The 25374-nt window shown below is 21.5% G+C and overlaps 5 protein-coding genes across 5 annotated transcripts; 3 read left to right on the plus strand and 2 right to left on the minus strand.

The window, feature by feature from the left end:
- Positions 1-177: 177 nt before the first annotated feature.
- PBANKA_1321200 (vacuolar protein sorting-associated protein 4, putative) lies at positions 178-1470 on the minus strand (the record flags this gene model as incomplete). Its single annotated transcript, XM_034566803.1, has 1 exon — positions 178-1470. The coding sequence occupies one exon, from the start codon at positions 1468-1470 to the stop codon at positions 178-180; it is 1293 nt and encodes a 430-aa protein (XP_034423364.1).
- Positions 1471-2885: 1415 nt separating this feature from the next.
- Positions 2886-4669, plus strand: PBANKA_1321300 (conserved Plasmodium protein, unknown function; the record flags this gene model as incomplete). Its single annotated transcript, XM_034566804.1, has 2 exons — positions 2886-4381; positions 4537-4669. The coding sequence occupies 2 exons, from the start codon at positions 2886-2888 to the stop codon at positions 4667-4669; spliced, it is 1629 nt and encodes a 542-aa protein (XP_034423365.1).
- Positions 4670-6067: 1398 nt separating this feature from the next.
- PBANKA_1321400 (large ribosomal subunit nuclear export factor, putative) lies at positions 6068-10315 on the plus strand (the record flags this gene model as incomplete). The annotated part of the gene is made up of 1 exon (XM_034566805.1): positions 6068-10315. The coding sequence occupies one exon, from the start codon at positions 6068-6070 to the stop codon at positions 10313-10315; it is 4248 nt and encodes a 1415-aa protein (XP_034423366.1).
- Positions 10316-10689: 374 nt separating this feature from the next.
- Positions 10690-12165, minus strand: PBANKA_1321500 (conserved Plasmodium protein, unknown function; the record flags this gene model as incomplete). Its single annotated transcript, XM_034566806.1, has 1 exon — positions 10690-12165. The coding sequence occupies one exon, from the start codon at positions 12163-12165 to the stop codon at positions 10690-10692; it is 1476 nt and encodes a 491-aa protein (XP_034423367.1).
- Positions 12166-14105: 1940 nt separating this feature from the next.
- Positions 14106-24131, plus strand: PBANKA_1321600 (conserved Plasmodium protein, unknown function; the record flags this gene model as incomplete). Its single annotated transcript, XM_034566808.1, has 1 exon — positions 14106-24131. The coding sequence occupies one exon, from the start codon at positions 14106-14108 to the stop codon at positions 24129-24131; it is 10026 nt and encodes a 3341-aa protein (XP_034423368.1).
- Positions 24132-25374: the final 1243 nt, after the last annotated feature.

The raw sequence follows: 25374 nt of genomic DNA on the forward strand, positions 1-25374 counted from the left end.
TTGAAATACCAAAAAACGGAAAAAACGAGAGTCGAAAATCAGCAATATATTCATATATGCATATGATAACCACGATGATAGTATTGTGAAATTTTAATAAACCTGGGGGTTCATTTACTATTGTGCATATATACAGTTTGTACAGTGTTTTCCATATCCGTCAATGATGACAATAATTTAAATACCACTCATTCCGTAAAGATTTGTCCACTCTTCATACCTTTTTAAATCATCCAATGACAAAGAAGGCTTTGAATTAGATATAGCAATTTTAAAATCTTGCAAACTCAAGGGCGGTAATAATAATTCATTTTCATTTATGCTCATTACATTTTTTTCAATTTTTGTGGGGTCAGGATCCCCTGGAGAACATGGCATATAATAAATTTTATTATTTTTTTTGACTTGCTTAAAAAATTTTGAAAGAAGACATTTCTTTACTGGCATATATATAGCATCTCTACAAATAATGTCGATGTCAGCACCAGTATAATTTTCAGTTATATTAGCAAAATTTTTAATATCTTCATTAGTAATATTATGAGACATAGCATTATTTTCCTCGTTTTGGTCATTAGATTTCGCTTTATTAATATATTTTTCAAATATTTTCATTCTTGCATATAAATTTGGAAGAGGGATGTAAATTCTTTTCTCAAATCTTCGCCTGAAACCACTATCCAAAGACCATGGCGTATTTGTTGCACCCATAACAATAATATTATTTTTATAATTGTTCAACCCACTCATACTTATTAAAAATTCTGTTTTTATTCTCCTCGTCGATTCGTTTTCACCGTCTGTTCTTGATCCACATAAAGAATCAATTTCATCGATAAAAATAATTGCTGGTGAATATTCTTTAGCTGTATCAAATAAGCATCGAATGTATTTTTCACTTTCTCCTTGATATTTACTAACAAGGTCAGAAGATGATACATTAAAAAAATTCATATTACATTCATTAGCGCAGGCTAATGCTAGAAATGTTTTTCCTGTTCCTGGTGGGCCATATAATAATATACCTTTATATGGTAGTGCGGATGAATTAAATAATTTTGGGAATTTTAAAGGGAATATGACTGCTTCTTTTAATATTTCTTTTGCTGTTTCTAAACCACATACATCAGACCATTTTACATTTTGATCTTTATTTAATATAAAATCTTTTATTTGTTTTTTCATATTTTCTTTTGCTTCTTCAGAAGCACCAACCTTTTCTTTTGTTTCTATTGTCTCTTTTTTATTAATAATTTCTTTTAAATCTGCAGCCCTAGTAATATATACTTCCATTTTTTTTAAAATCAATTCTCTAATATTATCATTTTTTTCATATTTGCAAAAATAATTAAAATATTGCAAACTTTGTATATATAAATTTAAGGCTTCTTTATAATTTTTCTTTTCATCTTCTACAACTGCGTCCTTTGCATATTTTACTGCCAAATTAATTGTCTCTTCTGAGTCCATTTTCTTTATCTAAGCGGACCACACTGACAATAATTATATACAAAAGTTTAACTAGTCGGGAAAAGGAATCAAATATATTAAATGGTAATATGTTAATTAAAAAAATTATTATATATCCATTTCTTATTCAAAATAATGTGTAAATATGTAGTATCAGTATGCTCATTTGTTCATTGTTTTGTAAGCTCTATGATGATTTATGGGCATTCGAAAAATTTTGAAAAAATAAAATTAAAATGAAAAACTATTTTTTTACCTTTATAAAAAATTATATGCTAATGTATATTTCCACGATAAAAAAAATCACCATAATAAAATTGGATAAAGAATAAAAATCACCATATATATAATAACAATAGTAATGGCCTGGAGAGAAATAAAATATTGTTCCACTTAATTGTTCAAAAGTTTGAAACATAAATAAATGTATACATGTGTGTGTTGTGTTTCGTTATTTTTATTTAATATGCTTTTTTCAAATATGTATCAAAGTAAAAATATATTAGAAATGTCTTTTGCATATTATTAATTTATTAAATCTTTACCAGAATATTTAGTTTAATATTGTACCAAGAGTATGCACAATATATATTTAAAATATTATAAATTAAAATAATTATTATACACAAAAGGAAAAAGTGTAAAAATGTGCGAACGACTTACCCACATATTTATATATGATACATTTATTTTATCTTATAATTTAAATATATTTTTTTCCCTGCGCGCATTTGTATGTTGAAAGTTTTTTATGATTGTATTTTTATATTTTTGGATATTGTTTCCGGATTTGTTCGATACATTTATAACTAAGGGGAAAATAAAATCCAAAAGTTAAACATACTCGAATGCTTAAAAAAGAACATGAAATTTTTTAACATAAAAAATAATTGGGATTAAGCAAACAATGAATAGTTAAAATTATATTATATAAATAAAACAAGCAAACAAAATAGAACATTCGAATAATAATATGCAATTATCCTGCTTAAATAGTTCATTCAAAATCCCAAAAAACGAAAAATCTATAAAATCATATTTTTAAAAACTGCCTTATACAAAAAACAAAAAAAATATATATATTACATACGAAAACTAAATCATTGAATGAAATAAATCCGGATTTGAGAAAAAATTATTTGCTTATTTCCCATACATGATTGATTTTATAATATTTTAATTATGTATGCATTATATATAATACCAAAAAAATAGCACACTAGTTAACATGGCATACATTAAAACACCAGCGAAAGTAATACTGAAATATATTTATATAGCAATTTCATAAAATATTTATATTTGAATTTGAATGAGACGAATACTTAAATTTTATCATATAAATATCATGAATCACTGTTTTTTATTTTTTTTTGTCAAAAATATTTTATATAAAAAATAACTATCTTAAAAAAATGAATTGGAACGATGAAAAAAATAATGAAGAAAAAATAGGGGAAAATAATATTGATATACCTTTTGATATTGAAGAAGTAGAAATTCCCATTAATAAAATTAAAAATCAAAATTATGATTATAAAGAAAAATATAACGATATTAATGCTAACTTAGAAAAACAAAAAATAAATAAAAGGAAAGAATATGATAAATTGTCATCTTCTGATAATTATTTACACAATTCGTTTGTAAAAAAGGAGAAACAATATGATGTTATAGAACCAAAGAATGATGAATATGCATCCCACTTTAATAAAAATGGGAATTGGACTAATCAGGAAAATAGTCAAAGTGATAATGCAAATAATAATGGATACAATGCCAACGATAATAGCAAAAATAATAATAATAAGAAGAATAATAATAGTAATGATAATAATAAAGAAAGACGTAACAATAATTCTGACGAAGAAGAAATTGCTATACCTATCCACAGAAAAAAAACAAGTAAACGCAGTGAAATATTTAGCGATGATTTCTTTATAAATAGATTTTTTCAAGAAGAATACGATGATGATAAGTTAAACGTTTTAGATATTTTTAAATATCATGACTTTCCTATTAATTTATTCCGGAAAAAAAAACGAAGAGAAAGTAATGTAGAAAGGAAATTTTATGTAAATTTTGTAGATACATATAACGATGAATTTATTAAAAAAAACATCAACAATAATCTTATTTTCGAGTCCATAGGAGTATGTAAAGGAATTTCTTTTTTGCATATAAATAATAATATTAATATAAGTTGTCTAGGGTCAAATGATAATAATGCATTTTATCTCTATAAAATGATACCCTTTAATAAAATATATACAAAAGATGCAATTGATAAAATTATGAATAATAAAAATATTCACTCAAAAAATGAAAATATAAAAAACCAAAAAGAAATAAAAGAGATAGACAAAAAAAAAACTATGACAAATAATAATATTAGTAATTCTACTAATGAAGAAGAAAATATATTTTTTAAAAATTACAACATGATTAAATCCTATTTTTTAAAAAAAAAAGAAAAAAAAAAATTATACAATGATTTATATTTAACACCTTATGAAAAAAATTTAAAATCAAGCATATGTATAGGTACTCATATATATTCGAAAGAACGAGCTGTCAAAAAATGCTTTGGATTATTAATAGAACAAAATGTATATTCCCCCGATTTAGCACACGAAGATAATACTAATGCTAATAAAAATTTAGAAAATTTAAATTTTGAACTTCCATATTATAGAAGTCAAATAATATTTAAACCCATTCAGTATCATTATAAAAATATGCAAATTATATGTAACCCATTTCGGAAGTCTTTTCAAAATATTCCATGGGAAAAGTTTAATAACCTTAAGGATGTTAATTTTTATTATGACATAAAAAATAATGTTTTCAATTTTTCAAAAGATGTATACATGACAACAAAAGGAGCATTTATGCATTTTGAGTCCCCCAAGTAAGGAAAAAAACATTTTCATTATTACATGTGCGAATATATACACTTTTTTTTTACAAAAATTTTAAAATATAAATATTCTTCCACTGTATGGAATGGCTATATAAATTTGCCAAGGATTTTATATATTAACTTTTATTTTATTACTGTTTTAGGAATTTCGTTGTTCAAACAGCTAATCGAGTAAAAGACATAAATATTCAAATGAAAAAAATTTGTGAAAAGTCTGTTTACATTGCTCAAGATTACGCTTTCAAGCTAAGCAAAATAGCAAAAAGCCGTGAATAAATTTGTATATTTCAAATATATATTTGAATTTTTTGATTACTTTTTTTTGTGTGTTTTCATAATTTTACTTTATTTTACATATTATATTAAAAGGATCGCATATATGTATGTGACCATAAATTTTGATACTTATTTTTCTCGTTTTATATATTTTCTGTGAATTTTTTAATTAATATTTAATTCCCAATAATTTTAGAAACTTAAAAAAAAATGAAAATTTGTCATACAAATAATAAATTTATATATACAGTGTTTTTAAATAACAAAAATTAAATATATATATTATATTTCAATGGTATTATTCAATTTTATTTTTATTAAATACATACCACCATATATATGTATTTTATATGGAAAATGTTACAACATTTTCTTAAAAAAAATATTACAACAAAATATAGAATTTATTAATCCAAATTTTGTAATAAATGAAACATATGTTTGCTAATTTATATATAAAATATATGTATATATTGCAATTTGTATTTTCTATAAACAAACGTTTCCAATAAAAACATATAAACCCACAAAATATAATAACTTGCATGAGCTATATATAGTTCAATTCATATGCATACAAATTAAACAGCAATAAATGACAATATACATATATATAACATTTATATCTGGAAATAGGGCTACTCTTTAGCCAATTAAAAATGATAAATTATATAGATATATTTCGGATATTCCTTAATATAATTAAATATTATATGCGCTTATTATACAATTTTTTTACTGTGGATTTATTTTTATCTTTTTAATAAATTTTTGTTCTAAAATTATTTTTGTTAATTAAAAATTATATAATGGAAAAATTATAAACGTGAAAGAAATGTTTTTAAAAAATATAATTAAAATTCAAGTTTTAAAAAGTGAATAAAAAAACATCACTTTTACGTAGAATATAATTTATAATTAATATATGGCACATAATATATCATATATAGCATAAAAACAATGTTGCTAATTATGTATATTTATAATGGTATTGTATGTAATGTCAAATGATTTGTAAAATATTAGCATATACAGTATATGAAATATAGATTAACTATATATTTATGTATATATAGCAATAATACACCCATTGAACTTTTGAAAAATTATTATATCCTATATTTGACTTTTTTTCATAGTTCATTTATAATATATATATTTTTTCTCCCACTTTAATTTAAACAGTTTGAATTAAAATAAATAAATGAAAACATAAAAAGATAAACATACATAAATACATAGTTACGTATATATCGTGTAACTAAATGCCTAAGTAGGCCCATAATTAAATGCAAAAATATATAACGGGCTTTGCTCATAAATTGTGATAGCCAATCATTTATATATACATAAAGCTACGTTTGCGCATAAAGCATTCATTTGAATTATATATATACTATGAATAAAAAGTACAATGATTTCGAAAATAGAAAAGGAAACAAACAAAATGGAAGAAAGAATTTCAATAGGGCTAACTTAAAGAAAAGGGATAAAAATCTCAAGCAAAAAAATCCAAAATTGAAGAACATATATGCAGGTAAAAGCAAAAATTGGAAAGGGAAAATAAAAAAGCCTTATTCAAAAGATGAGAAAACAAACAGTAATACAATATATAACATTGATAAGAATAACATCAGGCAAAGTAGTAACGATGGGCGTAATAATGATAAGGGAAACTATAATGAATATAATAAAAAAGAAACATATGATTTTGAAGATATATTAAAGGATTATTCTGAAAACAAGATAGCTTTAAAAAAAACAGATGAAATTTTTATTTTACATTTATGTAAGCTATATAATATAAGTGAATTTTGGTTTTTGTTAAAAAAGGGGATGGAGCATATTGTTTCAAAATATGTTATAAAAAAAAAGAAAAAAAATTTCCAATATGATAATATAAATTTTTACATTAAAAAATTGCAAAAAAGAAAAAAAAATATATATAAGCATTACATTGAAAATGAAGATATGATAAATCATACAAAAGAAGATAACGAAGAAGATGATGACGATGAAAAAACGAAAGACGATTTACCAAATGAAGACAAATTTAACAATACAAACATTACATCATTTAGCCAAAAATTGCTTTTTTTTAATATAGAAGATACATTATTCAATCTTGATAATGATCAAATTAGTATAAATAAAAAGACGTGGAAAAAAAAAATAAAAAATTTATTAAAAAAAAAAATCCAATCATCTGACGTTCCTAAAGATGATAGCAAAGATGGTAATGATTCTAATGATAACTCTGAAAAAACAAAAAAAAACAATGAGCGCTCAATCAGTTACAACAATATACCTATATATCTGAGACAAATTTATGATATGGAAAACGAATTTAGTGCTAAGATCAGAGAAAACATAGAGCAAGTTAGCATCAAAGAAATAGCAAAACAAAAGGTAAAAATGAGTAATATATACAAATTGTTGTACGACATAGGGCTTACAATGATATACTATAATTTTAACACATATATAGAAAAACATGCAGAGGATGAAGAACAACTACATTTAGAAATAATTCACAACAAAAATAATATATTTAGTGATAGAATTAATAATATGGTTGTATTAATAAAAAAAAAACCATTAATATACATAATGTATGCAAAAGTATTAATTGATTCGTATAAAAAAAAAGATAATGTATTTTTAAAAAAATCAATATTAGAATGCTTGAAGCATATATTTTTATTTGTTTTGCATAATGAAAATTTATTGACATTTGAAGAAAATGATCAGAATGTATTAAATTATATATTAAATATATTTTTTAACAGATTTAATTTTAAGGATTATAATGTATCTTCCTTTTACTTCTTTTTTAATTCTTTAATATATATATATGCATTTGAAAATTTTACAAAAAAATTATTTATACAATATAATTTTATTTTAAAAAATGCTGTATATAGTATGATACCGAGTTTGTTTTTTTTATCAGCAAATAATATAAATGAATTTTGTTTAAAAAAAAAGGAAAATAGATATACAAATTTAAATGTATTATTAGAAGCCTACATGACCCAAACAAAAGGAAATCCAATTTTGTTAAAATTTATACAACATTATATACACATTGACGAATTTAGAGCTTATATTATTTTTTATTTTTTTGAAAAAATATTATCAAATATAGCATATTGTGTTAATATTATTGTCAATGCTTTAAGAGAAAAAAAAAATGTGGAAAAGGTTGCAGATAGCTTTAAAAATGAAATTATAAATATTAACAGATGCTTATATGTTATTTATAAAGTCAAATGCCAAACTATGAATGATATAACTGAAAATATTGTATATTTTTCAACATACATGTTTGACTTATTTTCACTAAACATATATGAGTTACATGAAAAGAGGACCATACTCTTGACGTCGTGGAGCATCGAAAAAATGAAATATATGAAACATATCCAGGATAATGACCAAAATAATAGTGAAAATAACAATAAAAATGATAATATAAAGCTAAATGGCGATGAAAATAGTCATAAACATATCGATAACATAGATACCACTCATCGTGCTCATAAAGACCATGATAATAATAGTGACATAAACAAAGAATCTCAAATGAATATAAAGAGAAATGGTGACTTTTCTGATAATAATTTAAATATGAATGAATATTCAGATCCTAAACCGAATGAAAACCAAACAACAGAAGAAAAAACTGAGAATGAACAAACCGAAAAAGCACATAAAGATGATAATGATGAAAAAAAAAATACAGTAAAAGAAGAGGGGAAAAAGAAAATTAAAAAAAATGCTGAAATAAATATTTTCAATAAATATTGTTTGTATGAATATTTAAGTAAAAAAATTGTCAAACTGTTATCAAGTATATTAGTAAAAAATATATATTTTATAATATCTAATAAAAGTGCACCAATAAAAAATGAGGTAAATGATATCGAAGAAAAACAATCTCAGGATAAAAAATATTTAAACAGCTTAAATTTCATATCCATATTAAAAGTTATAAAAAGTGTAGATTCTTATAAAATTAAAATAAACTTTTTAATAGTAATGTTTTTGCTACTATATTGTTCTCAGCAATTAGATGATAATGTTTATTGTTTTTTTTATAGTATACTAAAAGATATAAATTATTATGAATGTTATCATACATATAATTTTTATAGTTTAATGACGGTTTTAATATTAACAGATCCAAATTTAATAAGAAATTTGAGTTTTATAAAAAGAATATTTCAGTTTAGTATCCATTCAAAAGAAACATGGACATATATCTATTCATTAAACATGATAAAATATTTAGTTTTTAAAAAAAATATATTAATGAAATTCTTATTTAATAATGAAAATAAATTATGTGATGATAATATAAACTATGTTAAAAATATGCACATGCTAAAATTTAAAAAATATCACAAGGATAGTGATGTTTATAAAGCTGAAGATAAAATTTTCACTTATAATAAATCAGTAAATAACCCTTTAGATTCTAATTCAGTATTAACACATTTATACGAATTTTACAATTTTACATCCATGTTAAATAATAACTTTGACAATCTATTATTGGAATTTAGAAATATTAATATTTTTAATAATTTTTCTATCATTAAAAGTAAATCGAATAAAAATGATAAAGCTAATATTAATAGTGCAAAAATTGCTCACAATTTTGACAATGCTGATAAAGAAAATTATACATCGATGGGAGATGAAGCTTATAACTATAACAACCAAACAAATGACGAACAAAATGAAGAAAAAAGAGGGGATGGAAATACAAATAATGCTGCGGTTTCTACTGCAGTTACTAATGGGGATGGAAAAGAGGATTCATATATAGATGACATAATTATTAATATAAAAAATAATCACAATAAAAAAAATAATATTATCCAAAATTACACAATTGAACATACAAATAATACTACAGGAAACAAAATTCAAACATCCCTAAATAAAAATAAATATGAACTTCAAAAAGATAATTTGAGTTATGTAACTCATAAAACTTCATACAGTACCCATATAGTAATAAGCTTGATGGAAAAGCTAGCTTTTAATTATAAAACTGCAATGGATCAATTAAACATGCATTCTATCTTTTCCAACTTTTTGCATGATTGTTGTATTAATGAAAATACTCAAAATAATAATGGAATTGTAAATAATGGAAAACTAAAATTATATAATAACGCTTATCAAAAATATTATTATGACATATTACATTTATATAATAATAGCAGTTTTAAAAAATTTAAAGATAAATATAAAGCTAAAAGAAAAAAACAAAAAGATAATGAACACGGAGATGAAGATTCAACTTCCTCAATCGATGAAGAACAAGAAGAAGATCGATTTTTAGATGAATATATAGCCAAAAATTTTGACTTAGATCATAATTTAAATGATTATGCTAACAATGAGGATGACGATGACGATGACTTATTTTTAAATATTAATAAGAAAAAATCCAAGAAAAATTTTAAAGATAAATCAGCTACAAATAAAAAAAGAAAATTAACACACGTTTCGTCTAATAAAAAAAAATCACAAAAAAAAAGATACAAATCTGAGCAACTATCTGATGACAACATATTAGAATTTTCAGATTTCGTCAAATCAAAGAAAAATAAAAAAATTAAAAAAAATTAATATACCTTAATTAACGGCTTCATCCATGTGTCTATGCACACTTGTGTATCCATGTATAATGAATGACTTTTATATATACTATTCCCCTACGGACACTTCTATTCCTATTTGAATTGCATTTTTGTTCAGCCTTAAAATTTATAATATTACACATCAATAATTCATCTTTATCTTTTCATATTTTTTAAACTACCCATTTATATGCATTTATATTTTTTTTTATTTTTTGCATAAATGCGAATTCTTTGTTTAAATAATTTTTATTGTTATTTGAAAAATATGATAATTATTTTATTTGCGTATATATGACTTAAAATTTTTTTAATATATTTTTAAATGATATCTTTAATGAAAAACTAGCACACATGTATATTTTAATCATTTTTTAATTTGTTCTTAAAATAGGATATATAGTTATAATCTATTTTGTTTAAATCTTTTATAATATTATTCATACCATCACTTATTATTTTTTTATAGGGCTCTGAGGTAAAAGTTTTCGTAATTATTTCTTCATTATTTATTATTGAAATTATGCTATTTTTTTTATAACTATTTTCTTTATAATTTATGTATTCACAATTATTTATTTTTTTGACTTCATCTCTTGAAGCACTGCCCTCTTTTGTATGTTTATAAAAAGAACTATGTTCTGATTCGCTATTCGTTTTATATTTCTCTGATATATTTTCACTATCCGTGATATATTCACTACAATTGTTCATTTGTTCACCTTCACCCTCTGTTTTGCTACCGTCGCCTAGCTCATCATTTTCCTCCACTTTGCTTGTTTCTTCAAACGACTCTGAATTCAATCCTTCCAAATCCATTTCCTCTTCAGTATCCTCGGAAATGTTTTCTGATTTTGTATCATCGTCATCCATAGTAGAATTATAATTTATATTAATATTTTTAGTCCTATGTTCGTCAGATATTTTATCCTCATCATTTGAGCAAGTGTTTTGGGATATTATCAAATTACCATCATCATTGGGAATAATATTATAAATTACCATGGTATCATCCAATACATTTTCATTTTTATCCATATCGCCATAATTAGATTTATTAACATTGATATTTTCTGTTATAGCTTTAAGTGTGTTTGTGTGTGTTTGGCTTTCATATGATAAGAGCTTTGATTTTTTAATATATTCATTTTCATTTAAAAAAAGTCTAATTTTACTTATTTGCTTATTGTATTCATCTATGGAATTATACAATTTCTGAGCATAATCATTTGTGGTCTCATTTTGTTTATTATGTTTTTCTGGAATGTCAAAATTATTTTCATTTTCTCTTACAACATCAATTGTTATGTTTGGGGAACCTTCGTCGATTTGCATTATTTTGGTTTTATTAAATGCTTCTATGTTTAAATCCAAATTCATTTTATTTTTTAGGAATAAATTTAAATGATTAAAAACATCTATGATTGCATAATTTATTTCCATGGAAAATTTTTTAGTTAATTCAATTTTTTGCTCAATGAAAAATATTTGTTTATTTTTTTCTAAAACTAATTCGTCCATTTCCTTTTTTTCTTTTTCAAGTATATCATTATTTTTTTGGTTTATATCATTAACAACATCTATGTAATTATTTAAAACTCGTATTTTTTCTTCACACGATATTATTAATTCTTCTAAAATTAAATCTATATTTTCTTTTTGTTCATATGTCTTTTCTTCTATGATTGCATGTTTTGCAGATGTTGTAGAAAATATATCATTTTCTTTTTTTAATATTTGTTCAAAATCATTTTTCATATAATCCAAAATATTTATCTTGTCTTCCAATACGCTTAAGTTTATTAGTTTTTTAGCTTTTCCTTTCTGTTTATTTTTCATATTTATTTTAGCATTTTTTTTATGTTTTCAATGTGTACCCAAGTATATAAATTAAATATATAAGTATGAATTATTAGACTATAAAAAAATTCCTGCATATTTATCCAAACTATGAAATATATGCATTGACAAAGAAATCAAAAAAAAATCGCTATGTAAAAATGCTAATATATTTTAAGTAAATCTTATTTGAGGTACATAAACAGATTGGTTATAAAATTTTTATTTAAACTTAATTGACAAAGTTAAAAATTATTTGGGTTATAAATTTACAATCATCATATATTTACACACTTTTAAATATTCCTGTGTATACATATATATAGTAAAATAATATGAATATATAAGTATGAATAGAAAAACTACCATAAAAAACGGAATTTTATTTTAATATGAATCAGCATAAACTAATAAAGAGACACTCAATGCTTATAATATACAAAACATATGATTTCCAAATTTCTTTATACGTTTTTTGTTAGAATATTTAATAAACCTCCGCGTGTGTTCCAGACATTTCCCCCTTTATTGTATTTCTTTTTTTTTATAGGTAAACATAATTTATATACGTGTGTGTATTATACTTGTCCTAAATACTGAAGTATATATACATATAAATTTATTCCCTATTTTATATTAATTTATTAACATGGAGAAATAACTATTTTGAAGGATAAAATTAGACTATTTTTTTTCGTAAGTTTTTATTATTCCCTAACCACAAATTTTAAATTATAAAAAAAAAAATTTACGCGAATTGTAAAATTAATACATATATTTTCATAAACCTCAAAAGACGTATGCATATATACTAAAAATATAAAATAATAATACAATAGTAATAATATTCTGCAATTTGTCTTATGAAATGGAACATTGGAACTATAAGAACATTGCTTGTAAACAAAATACAAAGAAATTAATACTTTCATCAGTAGATATACAATTTTTTTCATTCAGTAAAATTTTTTTATATATGAATATGTATACCTTAAATTATATCATTTGAAATAGAGAAATGCTAGTTATCTATATTGTGTAAAAATAATTTATGTCGGCAATGTAAAAATTATAAATAAATATAAATCTGCATATAAAATAAAAAAGTATTGATAAAAAAAACATAAATATAGCTAACAGCATGAATATAAATATGATTACCCAGAGAAACGACAAATAATTTAGAAAGTGAAAATGCAAAAATTAATTTTAGGTATTTATATATTTACCTGGTATATGTTCGCACTAAAACATATGAAAAATAATATAATGCATATTATACACATATTTGCTCAACTATAGGTATATGGTATACTTCCAATTTATTGCAATTGTATATATGATTAGAAAAAGTTAAAATGAAATTACTGAAGATTATAGTTATATGAAGCTTTTAAAAGTAATAATAATTGCAATGGCGGCAATATTTTTGTTTGGTAAAGCAAATAAACAGGTTATCATAAAATTGAATGATGTTAGGAAATTAAAATAATTTAAAACAAAAAAAAAATGTGAAATAAAAATATGAAAAAATTATATAATGAAATGAAGTGTAAAAAAAAAAATAAAATATGATGAAGATAATAAGCATTATATATGCGTATATAAAAAAAAATAATAATTTTAATAACTAAAAATATTATGAATAATAATAACAATAAAAAACGTAAGGTAAGATATGCAGCTATTAATGCGTTTATAAGAGAACTAAATACATAATTAATAAACAAAATAAATTAAACAAAACAATAATTTTCCAAAAAAAACACTAATAAACACAAATACATAGTTAATAGTATATAATATATAACACAAAGAAAGATTAAATGTAAATAATAAGAAAATAATCATAGAAAACCCTAAAAAAGGCAACGATAAAAGCATAATGCCAATAAACTTAGATATAAGCACACTTTATATAACCACAGCATACGACGAAAATGTCATTATATAAGATACCAGAAGAAAAATTAAAAACCCAGGAAAAAATATTAGACAAAAATATTCTAAATGGTAATATAAAAAAGTATGATATGCATAAGCTTCGGTTCATTTTAAGGAAATACATTCGGCATAACAACCGATTGCTAAATTATCATAAATATAAAGAGGTGATAGATAATTTTGAAGCTTTTAAAATTGTAGTTATTATTTATGTAAATAGTTTTTTGAATAAAAAGACGATTTTTAATTATAGTTTTCGATATTCTCATATTATAAAAATATTATATTTAAATAGAAAGGCAAAAAGATTAATATATGGAAACAATTACTATACAAAAGATAATACCTTATCAAGAAATATAAAAGGTAGAAATTGTGAAAAAAAAAATGGACTTTTATTTTATAATAATAAATATGCACATGGCAGAAAATCTAGCGACGATAAGAAACATATGACTATTGATTTCTATTATGTTTTAAAAAGTGAGGATTATGATAAATTAGACGAAATTATTTGTAATAGTAGAATAAAATTACCAGCCTTTAGCTATTTTGACATATATTTATTTAGTAATAATAAAAAATTAAAATATGAAATCAATAAAAAAAAAGTTAAATACATTGATGTTTATTCTGTTCTCTATTATTTATATATATCTGTTGTTATTTCGTATATGCATTTAAAAGATTTTCATGACGCTAAAATTAAATTCTTTGAATATATATATTTAAAAAGAAAAATTGAAAAATTAGATAGTTATTTCCAAGTAAAGGAAAAAAAAAAGCCCAAAATAACTGGCCCAATCTCATCTCGTATGAAAAAAAAATTTTATAGTTATTATGATTCAATACTAAGCGAGAGAAATACCATTAATTTGTCTTTAAAAAATAATAAAGAAGAAACTAAAGAGGATGATGAAATAAATACAAAATATAAAAATAAAATAACTCATACAAACAATGATAATAACAATTCTTTAAACAAATATACTAAGCAGAATAAGGGTTTTAGTCCAAATTCGAAAATAAAGAATAATAAAAAAATATCATCAAATAAAAAAGCAAACTCAGAATCAAAATTAGTAGAAAGTGAACAAACAAATAAAAATGGTAATTTAAAAAACGTTGACGTTAACGAAATAAATGAGACTTTTTATAAAAGAGAATGTGATACAAGCAGTGATAATGAAGTTATTAAAAATAAGAATATGTTTAACAAAAATGAACATGCTCATTTTAAAAGTAAATATAATAATAATAGTACACAAACACGCGTAACGAAAAAAGAAAAAAGAATACATAAAAAAAGTAGAAAAGAATATTTAACTTTAGATGAATATTTACTATTTTTAAAAATTAAACACTGCGAAATTTCGTTAGAAAACCTTGCAAATATTATGAAAGATAATACTTTAGAAGATAAAATATGTAGTATAAAAAAATTAAGATATATTATAAATAGTGCAGAGTGTGATGACAAAACAAATTTATATAAAAAAGACAAAATATTAAAAAAGTTACTAAAGACAAAAGATAAAAATTTTAAATTTTATAATTATTTTTTTGATGTATTAATATATTTTTCTTACTTTAAACAAATTCACATTATTGAAGGTATGCTAATAATGGCTCTTATATTTAGTAAATTGAATTTTATAAACCTTTCGATATATATATATAGAAATGTATATTTGTTTCTTTATTACATTTTTGAAAACTACCAAAAGAAGAAAATTTATTTTAATAAAAACCAGAAAGCAAATAAAATTACATCACTTAACATAACCTTTATAGATAGTAATGAAATACATACTGAACGTTGTGATCTAATAACCAAAGAACATATTTTTAGGGAAAAAAATAATATAAATAAAACTTCCAAAAGGAAAAATTTGGTAATTAATGGTCCAAATGAAGGAATGATAGGTGAAAAAAAAATAAAAAACAAGAAAATAAAAGATGATAATCTTATCATAGATAGCATGCGAAACACAAAAAATGGAGATATGTATAGAACATATACCACCAATGAAGATATAATTTTCGAAAATGGAAATAAAATCCAAGACTTAAATGTCAATATTAATGGAAATAAGGTTAATAACAGAAATGAGGAATATAAAAAATATAATGGTAGTAATAAAATGTATGTAGATGAATGTAGTTGTAATTGTGAAACCCTCAAAATGCACAATAATATTATATCTTCATTTAACAATTTTTTGGAAGAAGCAAGAAATAACAATAATTTTTATTTTCTAAATGAATATTATGAAAAAAAATTTCATTCAAGTTGTCATAATGATTACTTTTTTTTGGGGAATTCATTAAGCTCTTCGAATTCAAATGATATAAATAATATAATTTATAAAAGCATAATACACAATTCTATATTTTTTAATTGTAAGTATATATTTAATGGAATAAAAAAGTATATATATAATTTTTTAAATATAATTAATTATATTGAAATAAAATACACATTTTATCAAAACAATTATAATTTAAAAAATATAATTTATTATTTATATATGGATAAAATTATAAAATCCTATGATTTTAATATTTATACATATGAAAAAAATATGTATGTACTAAAAAGAATAATTTTTTTTCACAATCATATAAATGTTTATCATAATGATACAGATTATTTAAATGATGATAAATCGATAAAATCTTTATTTTTTAAGATATTTTATAATCTTTCCAAAAATGAAATATTAAAATTTTCTCAATCAAATCATTTAGAATATAAAAAAGACATCCATTATGTTTATAACAATATACCGAATGATTCTAACAAAACAAATCATGAAATACAAAATGAAGATGGATATAAAATTACTATAACTACAGATAAAAACCTAAATGGAAGTTTGTATATCGGAAAAGGAGATAATAATACAAAGAACGTCAATAGGAATGATTGTGATATTTGTTTTGATAAGACGGATAAAGGTTCCTTTTGTGAAAATAATAATAATATAAGTGAAAAACATGATAACCATAATTTAGACACAATAAAGGATGGAATAGTTAGTAAGAAGGCTATACATGTAGATAAATATATTTCCAGTTATTACATGAAAAAATTCGAAAATACAGAAGATGATAAAAAAGAAAATACATATACATATTATATAAATGCTAACAATAAAAAAGACAATTATTTTCATAAAACCGAGATAAAAAATAATATGTATAGTGGTGATAATAATATTCTGGATATTAATGATCAATGTTATAATAGCAGATCTGATAATACTCTTGGTGAACAAATAGGGCATTCTAATAGTTCATACAAAAATATAAACAAATTAAACTCACCTATTCAAGTTAATGCATTTTCTAATTACAATTATAAAAATCCTTTGCTTTGGTCAGTAAAAGATACCAGAAAAATAATGGTGACTAACCAAAGCGAAGAAAATTTTGTACATAATTCTTATGGTAATATTTTCGTCAATAAAAATATGAGTAATATGAATAACCCTAGTAAAACTAGTGTAAAATATGATGGAAGGAAAAACGATAATTTTATTGATAATATTTTAAAAAAAAAAAAAAAAATAAATAAATTAAATAAAAATGGATCTGATGATATGAATAATTTCAAAAACCAGAATGTGCAAACTTTTTTTAATTTTAGTAACAATGAGCTAAAAATTATGGTTTACAACTTTTTATATTTGTACATTTTAGATGAATATATATATGGAAATACACATAAAAAGGACATAAATGAATATTTAAATTTTAAAAATGTGTTAAGAAAAAAACAAAAACTGAGATACAATTTTTTTAACTTGATCTCAAAAACAAACAATGATATAGGAAATGAAATTGATTTATATAAAAAATATATAAAGGGAACATATATTAAAAAAATTAAAAAAACAGAAAACAAAGCATATAATTCAATATTTGGCCAAAAAACATCAATTAAAGTAAATGTTAAAAAGGAAATAAATGATAATTATAAAACACAAACAGGACAACATGCCGAAATAGATTCAGAAATAAAAAACCATAAATCATTATTATTAAAAACTGATGAAGAATATATTAATATGTTTATAAAAAAAAAAAAAAAATACACACAAAATTATTATTTATTATTTAATAACAAAAAATTTTATAGTAATAAAGTTATAAATTTTTTGAGGGATTTCTATAAAAAGGAACATACTATACACCAAATGAAGATTAATATAGAAAAATATGAGCATATATATTTTCTATTTTTAATAACAGAAGCATTGTCTTATTTAATTTTACCTTATATTAATTCTTCATTTGCAGACATAAAATGCTATAAAAATATGTATGGTACTACACTTACGCAAATAGACAAATTTCGATTAAATACTATACCGCTTGTTTTTGATGCAAGTACTATATATCAAAAAGGGAATGTAAATAGTAATAGAACATATATAAACAATTGGATCTATAGGCGCAAAAGGCTGATTAATAATATCAAAAAGGGAAGAGGATATTCAAGTATTTCTAACATTTACAACATTTCAAGTTTTTTCAATAATGTGAAAAAAGTAAATTTTTTAAGCTTAAAATCACAAAAAAAAGGAAAATATATTGAAAACAATTCCGAAGGACCAAATATATACGATAAAAATTGTGAGGAAACAAAAAATAATAAACAAAAATATTACAGAATAAATACTTTAAATAATATTATTAAAAATGAGTCAGCATATATTCAAAAATATTCCATGTTTAATGAAAACGAAACAACCCAAAATACATTATTTAATAAAAGTAATTTAAAAAATCAAAAAAAATATATATCTTTAAAATATAATCAAGACCCTAATGAAAATATTTATTATCTTAATATGTATAATATTAAAGAAACGATACAACAAATAAGGGATTGCGAAAGTAAATTATCGATTGAAACAAAGACGGTTATTGAAAATTCATTTCTTTTTGATGATTATTATGAATTAGATATATGTGAATTAAAAAAGATATATCATAACAAATCAAAATATTTTCTCATAAAAAAATATGAAACTATTATAACATTAGCATTTTTCACTAGATATAATACATATTTGTTATTTTCATTATATCAACGTTTGGCATTGTTAAATTACATGTATTCGAATTATAACATTTCTATATCAATTTTAAGGTATATTAATCAAATACATTGCAAATTGATAAATAAGCAAAAAGGACCAGACTATACGAGAATAAACCACAACAAAAGGGAATATTATATTAATGGTAATAGTAAGTATGATACAGATAACGAATGTGACATGTTCACGAGAAATTATGAATTTTATAAAACACAAAATGAGGGAAATAGGGAAAGAAATCACTTTTGTAAGGCTGAAGAAAAAAAAAAAAAATCAAACATCCTTTTCTATATGAAAAACGAAGATATATTTTTTCAAGATTACATAATTAATACTTATAGTACTAATTTTATAAACGACAAAAATAATGCACATGATTATTTTCCTTTTAATTCAAATAAAACTCTTTATGAAAAATTAAGTAATATAAAATCTTTTAGATTTTCCACATTTTTTGATATTTTTTTTGAGTTAAAAATTAATTTCAATTGTTTAGCTAATTCACATATATGTGTGCAAAATGCATTGAAATATTTATTTTTTTTTATAAAAAATGCCCACAAGTTTAATTTTTTTATTTATTATAAGGAGAAAAAGCTGGTTAAGAAAAGGAACAATATATATTCCCCAAAATGGATAAACGCTGAAAAAAAATACATTAATGATATCAACGATAACAACATCAGAGAAAATAATATTCATGAAAATTCTCCATACAATGAATCGATTAATTTGGAAACATCCTGTAAAAAAATAAAAGAAAGAAATATGACTACAAATTCTATAAGTATGTTTAATAATAATCAATATGATTTCAAAGAAAATAAAACAAAATTGGACAGCGATTATCGTGGATATTCTTATATGAATGACCAAGAATTTGAGATAAATAAACAATTGAAAACTGATCAAAAAATAGATAGGCATAATTCGTGTGAAAATATTAATTCCACTGAACATGATACAACAGCGGTTCCATTTTCAAAAAACACAATGCCTACTAAATATGATAAAAGTTCATCAAAAAATAATGCTTATAATGAATCTCACTATAAATACAAAATTGATATAAATAAGTTAAGAGGAAGCAAATTTTTCTATATTATAGCAATTTCCTTGTTAAAACAAATAAATACCAATTATTACTATGATAACATAAAAGAAATAAATTTAATATATGAAGAAGATTTAATAGATAAAGAAATAAATGTAAATAACATTGTAAAAAATGATTACAAAGAATTATTACACTTAAGTTATAAATATATTATAAAAAGTATTAAAACTGATCGTGATAATTTACCAAGTTATTATTATCTTTGTATTATTTATTTATATAGTTTAAAAATTGAAAAATGTAAATATATTTGTAATAATTTTTTATTAAAAAATTACCATAATGCTTATTCATTTCCTTTTTGGTTATTAACCATAGTAGTAAACAGTTGTAGAAATATATATTGTGATGATATTTTTAACAGAAAACTAATTAAAGAAAATGAAATACAAAAAATAAATAAAAACACATTTTATAAAAAAAATAAAACTGCGAATAGAAAAAATATATCAAATAAATCTTTCAAATATGATGGGTATAGTAAAGAAAATAATATAAAATATGTTACAAACAAAAACACTCATAAAGATATAGATTCTTCCATTTTTGATAATTATAAAAAAAAATATATATCACTACTTATTGATTTAAAATTTAATTCACCAAATTTTTACAAATCTATTACTAATACAAATGATGTGTTTGCTATAAATAATAAGAAAGAAAATTATATGAATAATTTATGTTATATTTCGAATATAATGGGGTGTGCAAACTCCCTTAAAAATGATTGTGATAAATCCAAAGAAATTATACTAAGTAATAGTTTACATATTCCTAATAAAATAGATAAAAAAGATGATGTAAAAAAATATACTATTCCTGAAGAATCTCAAAGATTTTATGATAGCATTAAAAAAGAACAACAATTCAGTAAAAATATCGAAAACATTAATAAAAGGAGCCAATACAATGAAAAAGACCAAAATAAAAATTATTCATCACATGAACTTAATATGAATTTCTATGGGGAAAGCACATTTAACATAGATTGCTTTTTATATATATCAAAAGCAATTAATTATTTTTCAGATAACATATTTTTCTTTTATTTATATGTGCATTATATGATTAATTTTTTTGGATTTCATGATATATTTTTTTTTTGGGAAAAGCTAAAAAGAAATAAAAAAAATAATTATATAAATTCAAAACTAGACTTCTCATTATTAAATAAAATACTGGAAGAGGATAAAATGAGATCATCAAATAGTTCAGTTTATAGCGAATATGAAGAATCAGCATCTCGGAATGATACCTACAGAGGCAGCGATGTTTCTATTACCAATTATAGTTTTTTAAATTTAAAAAAGTCCAAAACACATCAAAAAGATCGAAAAAGTGTAATAATTAATAATGATCAGAATAATGATATTAACTATAAGATAAATAATTTAAATTCTAATAATTATGAACACTGCGAAAATAGTAATATATCAGATCGTAGTTATAACTTATCAGGTGAAGAAGAGTTAAGTAGTGATAATTTCCTTATGGATACTAATATTAGTTTGCCTAAAAATTTAATGAGATCAAAAAACTTTGAAAATAAACTTTTAACTAACAATATTAAAGACGAAATTAATAAAATTCAAGTTTCGTTAAAAATTATAAAGGGCGAAAAAAAACATCTTCGAAAAAATCTCCAAAAGAAAAAAAGGGAAACAAGTATAGGGCATAATAAAAGTAAAAGAAATGATATTGAAATGAAAGAAAATAATATTACTAATATAAGCAATATTGAACAAAAGGAAACAAAAAATTCTAAAATACCAACGAAAGGAAAAGATAAAGAAGGCGAAAAACCATCTAATAAATCAAAACAGCAAATTTCTATTGGCACATTAGATACAAATATAAATTATATGGATAGTAATTATGAAAAAGGTGAAAATAAGACAAAAGAAAAAGATCACAAGGTAGAAATAGAAAAAAAAAAAAAAAGTAAAAAAAATACCCCCCCAAAAAATAAAGCATTGTATATCGATACTAGCAAAGTAAAATTATTACCCTGTTCTTTACCCATTATATTAACATTATATAATTATATTCACAGAATTGTTGAAAAAAAAAAAAAAAACTCAGACCTACATATATATTTTTATTTAAGTAATATTATGTTTTATATAAATTTGAAAAAAATAAAATGCGAATTACATCATGATACAAATAATGATAATAATTTTGTAAAAAGAAACCGAATAAATAACATTAATTGTTTTTTTAACTACTCTAAAACGAATGATAAAATATCAAATAAGTATGATTTTTCTGAAAATTGCAAAAATAATAGTTATGAAAATGTAAACACACATAATTATTCCAGAATTATAAACAATATAAAAAGCGCAGAAAATATTTATATTCCTCATAAAAATAATAATATAATGAAGAGAAAATTTGTCAAACAAATTAATTTAAAAAGTATATACTTAGAGTGTATTACGTGGATAAATATTGGAGAAATTTTGATGTATTTAAAAATAAACACAAAAGTTATTATATATATATTTAATATAATTGAAACGTATATTAAATTTTATCTTAACTTAAATAATAATAATAATTATTACAATTATGAAAATACAACTTTTTTCTATAATTTGACACAACAATTTATGTGTCTTAAATGCTTGTATCTTTTTTACTTATATTCAAAATGCAAAAAAAAAAATGTCTATAAGAGTAGTTCAATATATCCAAATATTCTTGGCGTTCCAAGCCATAAGAATATTCGTCACATCAGTAGCTTTAGAAATAGTAATAGCAGTAATAACAAAAATGACATGAACAGAAATAGGATGAAACTAAATGATAAAGTCTATTGTATTAATAAGAAAAATGGAAATTTTCCGTTGAAAAAAAAAAATTTATATACAAAAATATATCTTTTTGAAAAAGAACACGAATTATATAAAAATAAAACGAAACATCTTAACAATCCTAACATTGTTGTAAGTAATAATTATATTTATTTTAATGATAAAATATATGGCAATGTTTTAAAGGCTCCTTTCTACACTAATAATAAAAAAAAATTCAGATTTAATTTTGGATTTTTCAAAAAAATAAAAATAAACAATTCTACAAATGAAAATTTATACGCTGCTTCAAAAAGTAAAAATAAAGAAAACGATAAACTTTGCATTAATAAAGATAATAAAATGCCAAATGATTCAAAAAATAAAATAAATAACAAACAAGGTGAAATGACCATATTAAAGAAATGTAAAAATACTGCGTCTAGTAAAAAGCGTATGAATAAGTTATACACACGCGAGGAAATGCTATTTAACTCTTTTAAACTTGAAAGTAATACACAAAATGAACAAAACAAGTATAGACTTGTAAAAAATATTAAAATTTATTTATCTTTAATAAATAAAATTTATTGTAATAACAGGAAAGTTAATATATTATATGCTAGATATTATTTTTTAAAAAAAAAATATTCAAAAGTTATATCAATTTTATCATTACTAAATGAGCATTATAGTAAAATATCTTATTTTAATAAAAAAAAGCATATGCCTGCATATAAACAGAATAATCCTTTTATCCAAAATAACTTTTCCTCTAATGATAGAAACCGCAACATGAAACAAGAATATCTATTTTATTTAAATAACCAAACGGATTTCACTTATGAATATTTAAACATATATATGTATTATCAATCGTTTTATAAATTAAAAGAATATAAAAAATCAGATTATTACAAGAATGTTTTAAATTATATTTTCTTAAAGTGTCCCATTATACCGTTTAACTTGTTTCCGTTTATAAATCTTTAATCACGATATGCGAAATATTTATTTCGCTTTTTTTTATTTATTTGCAATTGAATTAATTTCGAGCATATTATATAAATTCATCAAAACATAAGCTTGTGGTTATATATAATTACTTTTTATATCGAATGTGTCTTGTGCACGTTTAGTTATCTTTACGTGCTAATACATTCGAGTGATTGATCACAATTGCAAAATCCTACATAAAATTTGTCAATTATTTTTTAAGCTGTCTCATTTTATTTTTAAATTAATTATTTTTTCTAATTTTGAGTTATTCTACATGATGCAATGTGCTTATATATTAATTTAAAATATTTCCCCTTTTTACATAATGTATATATGTATAGGTTTATTTTTTTTTGTTTTCACGATAAATACGTATGTTTCCCTTTAATAAGAACATCGAACTACATCAAATGAAGCACATTTTTTTTTGTTAATTTTAAATATATTTATTTTTAAAATATATTTAGAGTTGCTTTTTAAATATATTAATGATAATTATTTTATTATTCAATAAATTATATATATTTGTTTAAATTTTTTAAAAGAAAAAATAAGCGATATTTTTTGGTTTTATGCAGGAAATGAATAATACTTATTTTACGCATATTATATTTTTCTTCATGTAAAATTGCAAAGCATTGCTTTATAATATATAGTGGGTATTAATATTGCCATAAATGTAATTTATAAAAATAGCTTCACGTTTGGTGTTTTATATATAAATATTATATATAAAACAAGATAAAATATAATATATATGCAATATTATATATTTCCTTAAAAGATATATTTCATTTTGCTTTCCTTTTATACTGTATACTTGTGTTCGCCCTTTTTTAAATTAATTATAATTATATGGCGCTATAGGAAATTTAAGGATTATAATTTTTTATATTGCTTTAATTTGTACCATATATATAATATATAACGGTTTCATTCTTTCGTTTTTATACGATATTATAATTTCCCCAATTACCGAAAAAACGTTTATCTATCCATATACGTAATCTATAAATACTTTTGTATATATGTTTTATTTTTTTTATATTAATACAGTTTTTTATATTAAAGAATTTCTTAAAAAAAACTTCAAAGATTATAGTCTTCTTCTCTATATAAAAATATATACAATATTATCTTTATTACCGTGTATAATAAATTTATTAATTTTTTTTAATAAAATAGAAAATGTTTAATTCAAAAAAAGCATTGCAAATCATTTTTTATGTTGCATGAT

Source organism: Plasmodium berghei (genome assembly GCF_900002375.2).
Source record: "Plasmodium berghei ANKA genome assembly, chromosome: 13".
In the NCBI taxonomy this organism is placed as follows: Eukaryota; Apicomplexa; class Aconoidasida; order Haemosporida; family Plasmodiidae; genus Plasmodium; species Plasmodium berghei.